We start from the raw sequence: 14,108 nt of genomic DNA on the forward strand, positions 1-14,108 counted from the left end.
TGTTTTTAATCAGCTGGTGTGTTTGTTGAGGAGGAGACCTCTGCTTTAATTCAGCTGCTGGTTAAAAACCTCCTGAGCTTCTGGATCTTAACTTATTGCAGTAATAAGCAGAGAGAATGTTAGCAGCTATTCTCAACCTCGGGGTCCCGACCCCAATTGGGGTTGTGAGATGATTTCTGGGGGTCACCAGATCAAGTCAGCTCTGTCTCCACTGTGTTAAAGTGTTCATGTGTTTTAGTCTTTTTGGTCATTTAATGTCTTTTTTTGGTCATTTGTGGTTTTTTTTTTGTCATTTTATGTCTTTTTTGGTCAATTTGTTTCCTTTTTTTGGTAATTTTTGTCTTTTCTGGTCAATTTGTTTCCTTTTTTTAGTCAATTTGTGTCTTTTATGGTAATTTTGTGACTTTTTTGGTCATTTTGTGGTCAATTTGTGTCTTTTTTGGTCATTTAATGTCTTTTTTTGGGTCATTTTGTGTTTTTTTTTGTCATTTTGTGTCTTTTTGGTCAATTTGTTTCCTTTTTTTGGTCATTTTATGTCTTTTTTGGTCAATTTGTTTCCTTTTTTTGGTCATTTTATGTCTTTTTTGGTCTATTTGTTTCCTTTTTTTGGTAATTTTTTGTCTTTTTGGTCAATTTGTTTCCTTTTTTTAGTCATTTTGTGTCTTTTATGGTAATTTTGTGACTTTTTTTGGTCATTTTGTGGTCAATTTGTGTCTTTTTTGGTCATTTTATGTCTTTTTTGGTCATTTTGTGTTTTTTTTTTGTCATTTTGTGTCTTTTTTGGTCAATTTGTTTTCCTTTTTTTGGTATTTTTTTGTCTTTTTTGGTGAATTTGTTTCCTTTTTTTGGTCATTTTATGTCTTTTTTGGTCAATTTGTTTCCTTTTTTTAGTCATTTTGTGTCTTTTATGGTAATTTTGTGACTTTTTTTGGTCATTTTGTGTTCAATTTGTGTCTTTTTTGGTCATTTTATGTCTTTTGTTGGTCATTTTGTGTTTTTTTGTGTGGTTATTTTCTGTTTTTTGTCATTTTGTGTCTTTTTTGGTCAATTTGTGTCTTTTTTGGTCATTTTTTGAATTTCCTGAAAATGAACCTTTGTTCATTAATTAGCGATGAGGTTCGTCTATCAGAGGGTGTAAGAAGTTGACTTTTAAGCCACATTTTTAAATCTTAAAGCTGTTTTTAACCATATATTTTAGCTGAATGAAGGACTTTAGTCATTTGGCATCTAGATCTTAACTTACAGCTCCTCTGTGTGTGTCCAAGAAACACAGATTTCCCTGTTTTTAATCAGCTGGTGTGTTTGTTTAGAGGAGGAGACCTCTGCTTTAATTCAGCTGCTGGTAAAAACCTCCTGAGCTTCTGGATCTTAACTTATTGGAGTAATAAGCAGAGAGAATGTTAGCAGCAGCTTGTGTCCAGCCCCTCTGCCAACGAGCCAAACAGCATCGCAGAAACACTGATTTTTTTTTCTTTCTTACAATAAAACTGCTTTGTTAAGTGCTTTTACCGGTTTTAATCACCGGATCTGTTTGTTTTGGAGAGGAGGAGACCTCTGCTTGTAATTTAGCTCTTGGTGAAAAAAAACCTCTAAACATCTGGATCTGAAGTTATTGGAGAACAGGGAGGAGGAAATGTTAGCAGCAGCTTGTGTCCATTATTTTGTGACTTAAAAACAAATCGGAAAAATAATTTTTTGACATATGTTTTGATATATGTTGTTGAGAAGCAGAGAAAAAGAAATAAAATAGGTATTGTTTTGCAAAACGGCATGAAAATAATGAATAAAAAGCTGTTTTACTGTCCATGAGTTCTATTATTTCCCCGTTGTATGTTTTACAGTAACTCTGATGTTTCTTTGAGGGGTAAAGTGGAAGTGACCCCCACTGAAAAGCCACCAAATGAAACAAACCTTTAGCTTGGATAAAGTTACAGCTTTATCTGGGTTTGAATGGTTCTAAGTTCCCAACCAGACCAAAACAAACGGCAGCAGTCAGCAGGAGCCGCTGTAGCGTCTGACAGCAGCGAGCTGATTGGCTCACAGAGGTCGAGGCTCAATCTGATGCAATGTACTGAAATCAAATTAATAATCAATAATAACTGCATAATGCAAATGTCAAGAGTCAAGTGAGCGATGAGCATCTGGTTCAAGCTGAGACACACAGCAGCTGAGAGCAGGAGAGAGTTCTGTTTTATAGGCCAGCTGTTCTCAACCTTGGGTTCGGGACCCCAATTGGGGTCGCAAGATGATTTCTGGGGGTCGCCAAATCATTTTGGAAGTCAGCTCTGTCTACACATGTGTTCATGTGTTAATGTGTTTTAGTCTTTTTGGTCACTTAATGTCTTTTTTTGGTCATTTTGTGTGTTTATTTTGTCATTTTGTGTCTCTTTTTTTATCATTTTGTGGTCAATTTGTGTCTTTTTTTGGTCATTTTGTTTCCTTTTTTGGTCATTTTCTGTCTTTTTTTTTGGTCATTTTCTGTCTTTTTGGTAATTTTGTTTCTTTTTTGGGTCATTTTGTATCTTTTTTGGTAATTTTGTGGTAATTTTGTGTCTTTTTTGGTCATTTTGTGGTCAATTTGTGTCTTTTTTTTGGTAATTTTGTTTCCTTTTTTTGGTCATTTTGTTTCTTTTTTGGTCATTTTGTGTCTTTTCTGGTCATTTTGTGTCTTTTTTGGTCATTTTGTTCCTTTTTTTGGTCTTTTTGTAAATTTTTTGGGTCATTTTTGTGTATTTTTTTGGTCATTTTCGTGGTCAATTTGTGTCTTTTTTGGTCATTTTGTTTCTTTTTTGTGTGATCTGAACTGTGCGTGTGAGATTGTGTTCAGTGAGTTATGTTAAATTGGGGGTCGCGACTCAAAAAGGTTGAGAACTACTGTTACAGGCTACAGTCTGAGATTAATGTGACCACAAGTGCTTTGTTTTAGGTAATAATCTTTATCTGATATTTAATTGTATTTGTTAAATACTGATTCTTTAATTAACACTCTGAATTAAAGAATTAGATCCCTTTAATTGGAATTTAAACACAGAATATGTAATTTTCTTCCCCTGGGGTTCTCTCCATCAAAACAATAACAAAAGATGGAGTCGGTTAGAATTCCTTCAGTCTTTGGAGGAGGTTGCAAAATGTAACCATAGCGTTCTTAAGAAGTTGATTATTACCACAATTAATCCACAGTAAATTGAACAAAACATTAAGTTTCTTCGCTGCACGAAAGGTAGTTAAACCTACAGTCACAGGTTTGATAGCCCCATGACTTCTAATACTTTGAGAAAAAAGTTGCAAATTTACTAGATTAAAGTGGCAAATCTACAAGAAGAAAAGTTGCAGATTTAAGAGATTTAAAGTGGCAAATCTGCGCGAAAAAAGTCACAGATTTACGAGAAAAAAGTGGGGAAAAAAATATTTTTTCTTGCAGATTCACCACTTTAAATCTCATAAATCTGCTCATTTTTTCTAGTAGATTTGCCACTTTAATCTCATAAACTTTTTTCTCAAAATATTACCCTGGCTTGGGGCTACTTCACTCGAATGTAATCACATAATGCGAATAAACGTGACTAAACGTACCATGATCCCACTTCACCAGGTTAGAAAGTCCGCTTTCTGTTATTGTTGTGATTGAGAGACCCCAAACAGTAGAAATTACATACTGTACCTTTAATTACTCTTATTTAAGTTATTCTTTTAAATGTGTCTTTCCTGACAAAAACGGCCTTAATACATGACTCTAAAGAAGACACTTGACTAACTGTCTTTAGTGACAATTTCCAGGCCAGTGGTAATTAAAATATTGGCATTTTATGGAGTTAAATCTCCAACTGATTCAGATTTAAAAACTCCATGCTTGGCAGCAAATATTAAAGAAACACACTGAGAGTAAAACAATAATTAAAGTCCCGTCCACTGATTCTGGGCACTCAAAAGCTATTTTTTATTTTTTTTATTTTCTCTTTTCTTCTCTTTCTTTTCCTCAATGAAATAATTAATTGAATAAGCAAACAATTAAACATGAATATTTATTTAGTTATTTTTTTATTCTTTTGCAAGATTAATTGAATATGTGATGAAGCTGCTAATATTTGTAATCTCATAACCTGCAATAAAGTAATAAAAAAATAAATAAAGATAAAAAAAAAAATAAAAAAAAATAAAAAAAAAAATAAAAAATAAATAAATAAATAAATAAATAAAATAAATAAATAAAAAATAAATAAATAAATAAATAAATAAATAAATAAAAGAAGAAGAAAGATTTTTTTTAAAAAAAGCAATTTTTTTGTTTACATTACATTTACAAAGTTTTAATACTAACTTCAGTACATATGAAAACACAATTACAAGCAGCACTTACACATTTGGTAATATTTAAATTCAAATTGAATATATCATATGATATTCCCTAATATTAGACAGCACAAACTGAACTAGAAATGATTTCTTATTGTCTGAGACGGAGCATAAAGTGTTCAGCCTAAGAGACTTTCCCAGATTATCAGTAATTGGTAAAGTCTTCCCCACAGCCCCGTGAACGGGAGAAACATAGAGAGATATTGTTGCCGTGTGGTGATACCTCAGATAGATTAGAGCCTTTTATCGGCTGTTGAAGTCACTTTTGTGTCCCTCAACAATTACCATTAAAGTGCTCTCCAGCTCTTCACCCCACAAACTGCTCCAGAGGAGAAACTGGGCAGCTTGGAGGTGTGAGAGTGTGAAGCTTTGTTCATTATGCATGTTAAATGAGCTGGAAATAGTATTACACTTTTTCATCTCATGCTCAAAAACTGACCTTTTGAGAGATTTTTTTTCTCTCAAAAAAACCCCCAAACTACCCAAATATATCAAGTATTTAAACCAATTTTGTCAACTTCCTCTGCATTAATTTCTGTCTCTGTTTAGCATCTTTCAGTCTGCCAGGAAATACAAACAAAAAGACACAGGTCATTTTGTGTCTTTTTTTAGTCATTTTGTGTCTTTTTTAGTCATTTTGTGTCTTTTTTTAGTCATTTTGTGTCTTTTATAGTCATTTCGGGTTTTTTTTTTTGTCATTTTGTGTCTTTTTTTGTCATTTTGTGTCTTTTTTTTAGTCATTTTGTGTCTTTTTTGGTCATTTTGTGTCTTTTGGGGTCATTTTGTGTCTTTTTTTGTCATTTTGTGTCTTTTTTAGTCATTTTGTGTCTTTTTTTAGTCATTTTGTGTCTTTTATACTCATTTCGGGTTTTTTTTTTGTCATTTTGTGTCTTTTTTTGTCATTTTGTGTCTTTTTTTTAGTAATTTTGTGTCTTTTTTGGTCATTTTGTGTCTTTTGGGGTCATTTTGTGTCTTTTTTTAGTAATTTTGTGTCTTTTTTGGTCATTTTATGTCTTTTTTTGTAATTTTGTGTCTTTTTTTAGTCATTTTGTGTCTTTTTTTTTAGTCATTTTGTGTCTTTTTTTTTAGTCGTTTTGTGTCTTTTTTTTAGTCATTTTGTGTCTTTTTTTAGTCATTTTGTGTCTTTTTTTGTCATTTTGTGTCTTTTTTTAGTCATTTTGTGTCTTTTTTTGTCATTTTATGTCTTTTTTTTAGTCATTTTGTGTCTTTTTTGGTCATTTTATATCTTTTTTTTTAGTCATTTTGTGTCTTTTTTGGTCATTTTGTGTTTTTTGGGGTAATTTTGTGTCTTCTTTAGTCATTTTGTGTCTTGTTTTTTATCATTTTGTGTCTTTTTTTTGTTATTTTGTGTCTTTTTTTGGTCATTTTGTGTCTTTTTTTGTCATTTTGTGTCTTTTTTTTGTCATTTTGTGTCTTTTTTTTGTCATTTTGTGTCTTTTTTTAGTCATTTCGTGTCGATATCCCTTTTTATAGTGGACTCTTGTGCAGAATGATTCTGCAATAACATCTCATATTAATATCTTAATATGTGCATATTGTCTGAGTCATACTAGCAATAATCAGCTTTTTGAGTCAGACTGAAATGGAAATGTTTGTAACCCTGTCGCCACCTACCAGGCCTCCTCCAGACTCCTGCTGTGAAATGGGTACTTCATTTATGAAGTCACCGTGCCTTGTTAAATAAAAGATTAACCTAATGGAGATACATTATGGCTTTCGCCTCCAATGTTCTACCCTACTATTATTATTATGGCCTCTGCCTGCCGCCAGCCAATGATACAGTAATAATGTCCATCACAGACTTACTGTAAGCCACTAATGTACACCACGGCTCTGTACAGTCGGCTGGGAGTGATTGCATGGAGAGGCAATTACACAGCACATCTACAATATGGCAAATCTGCTGTTTTTTTGCTGCAAGAAGTGCAAAGACATTTGTCTTACTTGAGTTGGAGAAAAAAGTCATTAGAGGCAGCATCAATGCATGCAGAGTCAAACTCAGAGGAGGTGGAAACAAACGCGTTTTTGGGTGAGAAATTCATGTCCAAAAAGACACAAAATTACTAAAAAAGACACAAAATTACTAAAAAACGACACAAAATTACTGAAAAATTACACAAAATTACTAAAGAAAAGACATAAAATGACCAAAAAAGACACAAAATTACTAAAAAAAAGACACAAAATGACCAAAAAAGACACAAAATGACTAATAAAAGACACAAAATGACCAAAAAAGACACAAAATGACTAAAAACAGAATGAGAGGCAATTACACAGCACATCTACAATTTGGCAAATCTGCTGTTTTTTTGCTGCAAGAAGTGCAAAGACATTTGTCTTACTTGAGTTGGAGAAAAAAGTCATTAGAGGCAGCATCAATGCATGCAGAGTCAAACTCAGAGGAGGTGGAAACAAAGTGCGTTTTTGGGTGAGAAATTCATGTCCAAAAAGACACAAAATTACTAAAAAAAGACACAAAATTACTAAAAAAAGACACAAAATGACTGAAAAAGACACAAAATGACTAATAAAAGACACAAAATGACAAAAAAAGACACAAAATGACCAAAAAAGGAAACAAAATGACCCAAAAAGACACAAAATGACAAAAAAAGACACAAAATGACCAAAAAAAAGACACAAAATGACCAAAAAAGGAAACAAAATCACCCAAAAAGACACAAAATGACAAAAAAAAGACACAAAATGACCAAAAAAGGAAACAAAATGACCCAAAAAGACACAAAATGACCAAAAAAAGACACAAAATGACCAAAAAAAGACACAAAATGACAAAAAAAAAGACACAAAATGACAAAAAAAGACACAAAATGACCAAAAAAGACACAAAATGACAAAAAAAAAAGACACAACATGACTAAAAACAGAATGAGAGGCAATTACACAGCACATCTACAATATGGCAAATTTGCTGTTTTTTTGCTGCAAGAAGTGCAAAGACATTTGTCTTACTTGAGTTGGAGAAAAAAGTCATTAGAGGCAGCATCAATGCATGCAGAGTCAAACTCAGAGGAGGTGAAACAAACGAAATTCATGTGACGCAGTAAAACAAGTATCAGCTTCAAGGAAAGGTTTCTGACCCGGAGAGAGTGGAGGGTAAACTGACAGCAAATTATACTTTTTTCTTTATGTTTTCAGTAGATATCCTCATTAGCCACTTTATTAGGTACACCTGTTCACCTGCTTGTGAACACAAATGTCCGTGACCCCTGCTCACTGAACAGAATCACGGACAGTTCAGATCACCAAAAAAAAAACAAAATGACCAAAAAACGGAAACAAAATGACAAGAAAAGACATGAAATGACCAAAAGAACACACAAGTTGACCAAAAAAAGACAAATTGACCACAAAATGATCAAAAAAGACACAAAATGACCAAAAAAAGACACAAAATGTCAAGAAAAGACATAAAATGACCAAAAAAAGACATAAATGACCAAAAAAGACACAAAATGACCTAAATAAAGACACAAAATGACAAAAAAAAGACATTAATTGACCAAAAAGACTAAAACACATTAACACATGAACACTTTAACACAGTGGAGACAGAGCTGACTTCCAAAATGATTTGGCGACCCCCAGAAATCATCTCACAACCCCAATTGGGGTCCCGACCCCAAGGTTGTGGCTTTGTTTTTTAACGTCATTACGTGATGAAGAAGTTGTGATTTGATCACACCAACATAACTGGTAACTTCAGAGCGTTAACACTAAATTACAAGTCAATCTATTTTTATCTATGTATTTATTTCAGTTTAAAGGTGGCCATGTTTTTACCCTCAGGGCTCTTTGTCTTTGAGCTGCCTGAAGAGATAAAGGTCAGAATCAGTGACCTCTTTTAAGACACATTTTTACACATTTGATGTTGTTCTTTTTATTTCTGTTTATTGTTTTTCATTTCTCATCTCTCTGCTTTGCTTTCAGCTCTTTTGTCTACTTGTTATAATGTTCCTGCCTCATGTTGTCTTGCTTTTGTTTGACCATTCTGAGGTTATTTTGCCTTCAGGCTATGCTGCTGTCGCTCTGCTTTGTCTGTCAAACAACTTTGTAAATGCTATTTTTATAAAAAGGTGCTATATAAATAAATCAAGTTATTATTTAATTATTTGTTTGGAGTCAAGCCTGAAGCTGCCCACAAAAGACACACAAAGATTAATTTTTTAAAATGAAATTGGACCATTTGTAGAAAAAAAAGCTCTAAAATAGAACCCCTTGTACAACAATAATATATAATGTTTTCATTGTTGTTTGCTATAATGCTGTATTTAAAATACCACATTATGTGCAATGAAACATTTCATTTCTGTCCCATATTTCATGTTTTACACCAAGAACAACTCTGCAAACACAAACCGAATGAAGAAACATTCTTTTCGGTTTTATTTCTCCAATACACTGTAAAAAATGTTTGTAGAAATTACAGTAAAACATTGTCAAATTGCATCAGGAATGGGGCGTAAAATAAAAAATTGTATCACCGTAGTAGACACTTTTAATTACCGCAAATCAAGGAATAGCACAATTTTTACTTTTACTGTCATGAACTGTAGGAAACGCACAGTTTTGCTGTAAAAATATAACATTTTCATGTAAAGTTAATGGAGATTTGCCATGATGTGTGAATGAATGACACAAAAAATAACGAGAATATTCAGTCTAAATTAGTTTTTCCTGATATTTAAATTTACAGTAGAAAACCCCCTCACTGTATTTTTTACGACGAAGTTCTGGCAACCACAGCTGCCGGTAATTTACCGTAAATTTAACAGATTATTTTTTTACACTGTAAAAAATGTTTGTAGAAATTACAGTAAAACACTGTCAAATTATATCAGAAATAGGGCGTGAAATTAAAAATGTAATATCACCGTAGTAGACACTTTTAATTACCGTAAATCAAAGAATACCACAAAACTTTTACTTTTTTCTGTCATAAACTTTAGAAAACACAGTTTTGCTGTAAAAAATATTAGATTTTTCATTTAAAATGAATGGAGAAATACCATAACGTCACAAGGACATAACTACCCTAAAAATAATAGCAGACCAAAGGACCTAACAAAGGACCTAAAATGACCAAAAGAGTCACAAAACGACCAAAAAAAGAGACAGAAAACGACCAAAAGAGACACAAAACCATCAAAAAAGACACAAAATGACCAAAAGAGACACAAAACTATCTAAAAAGACACAACATTACCAAAAAAAAAGACAGAAAACGACCAAAAGAGACATGAAATTATAAAAAAAAGACACAAAATGACCAAAAAAAGAGACAGAAAACGACCAAAAGAGACACAAAACCATCAAAAAAGACACAAAATGACCAAAAGACACAAAACTATCAAAAAAAAGACAGAAAACGACCAAGAGACACAAATCTATCAAAAAAGACACAAAATGACCAAAAGAGACACAAAACCATCAAAAAAGACAAAAAATTACCAAAAAAAAGACAGAAAACGATCCAAAGAGACATGAAATTATCAAAAAAGACACAAAATGACCAAAAAAATACGTAAAATTATCAAATGAGACACAAAATTACAGTAGAAAACCCACTCACTGTATTTTTTACGGTGAAGTTCTGGCAACCACAGCTGCCGGTATTTTATCGTAAATTAAACAGAATATGTTTTACAGTGTACAGTGTATGAATCTTTTCTCGGCTGCTTTACTTTAAGAGAAAGACTCTTCCTTGAGACGTGTTGCAGTGTGCCACATCGTCTGATTTTTACTGTATATAATAAACTAAATCCATCGTCCTGGGAGTCTCATGTTCACCACTCAAGGACACACTGAGACTTGGGGCTGATGCCCAACAGCCCAGCTTCAACACGGAGAAACCCACAGATTTTTATTTCTTACATTCAACTTGAGAGTGTCGAGCTTCCTGTCATAACTCTGAGCTGCAGGCGTGAAGACGAGTTACCCAAGAAAAAAACGTTTTCTCCACATTTGCCTCTTAATTTGACAAAGTCCATCTGGAAATCATCAAGTCTGGGATTTTGAGCAAATGTGTAGAGCGGCCTCTAGACCTGCAGCATTGTCCTCCCCGTGATACAGCTGATTTAGCTTCCACACACACACACACACACACACACACACACACACACACACATACATACATGCATGCACACATTCTACACATAGCCCGGGGCGAGAGCTAAGTGCTGTAATTGCTGACAAAACGGCAGAGACTTGACACCGTCTCACCAGAGAAGAAGACGAGGGAAATGAAATGAGCACGCTGAACGACTGAAAGGCAAACACACACACACTCACACTCTCACATGCACGCTGATGAATTCATCAGCGGAGAGAATAGTGAATAGCTAGAGGCTGCAAACTGTTCAAATGTTGCAGAACTATGGTGCTCCGGTGCCGGGGGAGCCCAGCGCTCTGCCTCCTTTTTTTTTTTTTTAAGGTCACATCCTCAAACTTCGGTTATCTTATGTTGATGCTTCGATAAAACAGTGTTTTTGGACAGGTTTGAGTAACAATTAATTATTTTATTTTTTAAAAAGCCACTAATTTGGCTTTGGCAAACAAGTGGTTAACACCTCCAGGTCGCACGTGACGTCATTCACCCAAAACAGCGACGTCAGGCAACAGGAAGCTTGACGACAGGAAGTTGTTCAGCTGAAGTGCAACAAGATATCATGTCACCAAAAAAATATTTCCATGTTTTTCCCCCCAAAGGTGGTCAGCAATCAAAGAAGTAATGGGAATAGAAATATAATAAATAAAAATAAAATAGAAATTATGTAAAAATGTATAATTTCAAAAGAGTGTTGCAGCTGGAACTACTAGAGGGAAGTAGCTAACGTTAGCTAGCTAGCAGCTAGTTGATATTACATGGGGAAAAACGATCTTTTATTATTAGCATCTGTGTGTAAATGCAATTGTAGTGTGTGAGAATTGTGTACCTAAAAATAATTAAGCCTGGGCTTCTTTTAGACTCTAGAAGAAGCCCAAGATTAATTATTTTTAGGTACACAATCTATGAATCTAGAGGGGAAAGTAGCTAAAGTTAATGTTAGGCTATAACGTCGAACCATCTTGTTTATTTTCTTTTTCATGCATGATAGCAGCTAGCTAGCTAGCAGACAGGGATCCTGCACAGCCTGCTTCTTCTACTGTAGCTGCTAATGTGTTAAATGGAAAAACAATGTGTTGTTACCTAGCTAGCTAATGTCAGTACATGGGTGCAAACTAAATTCAAAATGGGTAATTCATTTGATGATCTGTGGTTATGGGATTGCATCGTTTTCACCTTTTTCACCTGTGATATGACAGGTTTGCAGTGCACCCCTGTACTTAACCAAGCATTCGTCTCTGAATGCAAGTGTAGTGTGAATTGTGTGTTCTTAGGCTATGTGGAGAATGTCTCAATGACTAAAAATTTTTGCACGCGCATCTGCACACACATCTGCTTGACTCTTCTGGGCTGAGCCCCAGATGTGTCAAAATCCTAGAGACGTCCCTGATCATTATGTGATGAAGACGTTGTGATCTGATGAATTCATCAGCCGAGTGAATAGCTAGAGGGTGCAAACTGTTCAAATGTTGCAGAACTATGGCGCTCCGGTGCCGGGGGAGCCCAGCGTTCTGCCTGCAGATGCCGAGTGCCCCCTCGTCTGTCGGTGTGGGATATTTGTCATCCGTGGACGGCCATGACTGGAGCCGTCGAGGGGCGGTAACTGATTTAAAGTGACATGCTTCGACTGTCATTTTGTGCCTTTTTTTTGTAATTTTGTGTCCTTTTTTTTTGTAATGTTGTGTCTTTTTTGGTCATTTTGTGTCTTTTTTTAGTCATTTTGTGTCTTTTTTTGTCATTTTATGTCTTTTTTTGGTTATTTTGTGTCTTTTGGGGTCATTTTGTGTCTTTTTTTAGTAATTTTGTGTCTTTTTTGGTCATTTTATGTCTTTTTTTGTAATTTTGTGTCTTTTTTAGTCATTTTGTGTCTTTTTTTGTCATTTTGTGTCTTTTTTTAGTCATTTTGTGTCTTTTTTTTGTCATTTTGTGTCTTTTTTTAGTCATTTTGTGTCTTTTTTGGTCATTTTGTGTCTTTTTTTGTAATTTTGTGTCTTTTTTTAGTCATTTTGTGTCTTTTTTTGTCATTTTATGTCTTTTTTTGGTCATTTTGTGTCTTTTGGGGTCATTTTGTGTCTTTTTTTTGTCATTTTGTGTCTTTTTTTGTCATTTTGTGTCTTATTAGTCATTTTGTGTCTTTTTTGGTCATTTTATGTCTTTTTTTTTGTAATTTTGTGTATTTTTTTAGTCATTTTGTGTCTTTTTTTTTGTAATTTTGTGTCTTTTTTTAGTAATTTCGTGTCTTTTTTGGTCATTTTGTGTCTTTTGGGGTCATTTTGTGTCTGCAGATGCCGAGTGCCCCCTCGTCTGTCGGTGTGGGATATTTGTCATCCGTGGACGGCCACGACCGGAGCCGTGGAGGGGCGGTAACTGATTTAAAGTGACAGCGACGCAAGGCTGGGTTATTCATCACAGCGCGGGGGGGAGTGGCCCGGATTCACTGACTCCCCAGATTACCGTGCTATTTGCGGGCCCTGCCCCCTCACGACAACCCCACCCATCACCGGCTGATCTATGGCGTGCCAGCCAAGCCAAACAGGGTGTCATCTCACCGCAACAAATAGGCAACAACAGACTTAAGGGCAGGTGGTAATCCCTCCTGCATGCTCCGACTGTGTGGTGCTGGAGAATTCATTTTATTGTGCCCACGAGCTGCTGTACGAGCTGTTCTCATATTTTATTTCTCTCTCAGCCCGACCCCCCTTATTAGAACATCTTCTCTGCTTCTTCTCTCACTTGCATTTGAGCAGAAAAGTACAAGAGTAGTGTGGCTTTTTAAAAAAAAAAAAAAAACCCCAGCTGGGAATTAGAAAGAGAAGCAGTCAGAAAACGTTGTTTCCTAACCGCAGGCAGGATTCGGAGGGCTCTGCCGACAGAGCCGAGCAAAAAAAAAAAGGAAAAAAAAAGCATATTTTAGAAGTTTCCCACCATTTTTTCCACTCACCTTGCTGAGCTGACTGGCCGGCGTGCCGCTCTTGTTGACAGTGTGGCATTTGAAGTTGAGCAACGAGTCGCCGCCGGCGCCGGCGTCCCCGCTGTCGGCGTGGGAGAGCGGCGAGGTGGCGGACGATGGCGGCAGCTGCAGCGCCGTGCAGGACAGGCCGCGGAAGTTAGACGGCTGGATGAGGAAGGCCTCCAGAGCGATGTTAGCGGACACCTTAGGGGGGGAAGAGTGAGGGGTAGAGAGGGGGCGGGAGATATTTTTATATTAAGCAGATGCTTTTATCCCAAGTGACAGCAGAGAGGAAGTGAGAAGAAACAAAGGAAGCAATTTATCTCTTTCTCTCTTGCCTTATTCTAGCTATCTGCAAGAGCCAAATTAACTTCTCATTATTCTAAGCTGCAAGAAAAAAGGTAAAGCTGCAGGACATTTAGTCACATAATCAACCTCTGCCCTGACGGAGTGTGGCCGTGAGTGTGGCTGTCCAAAAGTCTACACTGTATACTAGTGTCTGTCATCATAGAGAGAAAAAAATGTAAAATTTAAAAAATGATTAATATTTATCCAGTGATTTGCACGACAAAAGCTATTTTTTTTATCCAACTAACCCAGTTTGAGATCATTTTTTTTTTTTTAATTTATGAATTTTCACATTAAATTAACTGT

The 14,108-nt window shown here is 35.1% G+C and overlaps 1 protein-coding gene across 1 annotated transcript in view; it reads right to left on the minus strand.

The window, feature by feature from the left end:
* The window catches only part of LOC131993242 (adhesion G protein-coupled receptor A3), a 436,008-nt gene that overhangs the window by 264,777 nt on the left and 157,123 nt on the right, over positions 1-14,108 (minus strand). The window contains exon 12 of the mRNA XM_059359047.1: positions 13,446-13,658. Within this exon, the coding sequence (XP_059215030.1) occupies positions 13,446-13,658 (213 nt within the window). The remainder of the gene's footprint in view (positions 1-13,445; positions 13,659-14,108) is intronic.

The sequence above is a fragment of the Centropristis striata genome, chromosome 20, assembly GCF_030273125.1.
Source record: "Centropristis striata isolate RG_2023a ecotype Rhode Island chromosome 20, C.striata_1.0, whole genome shotgun sequence".
In the NCBI taxonomy this organism is placed as follows: Eukaryota; Metazoa; Chordata; class Actinopteri; order Perciformes; family Serranidae; genus Centropristis; species Centropristis striata.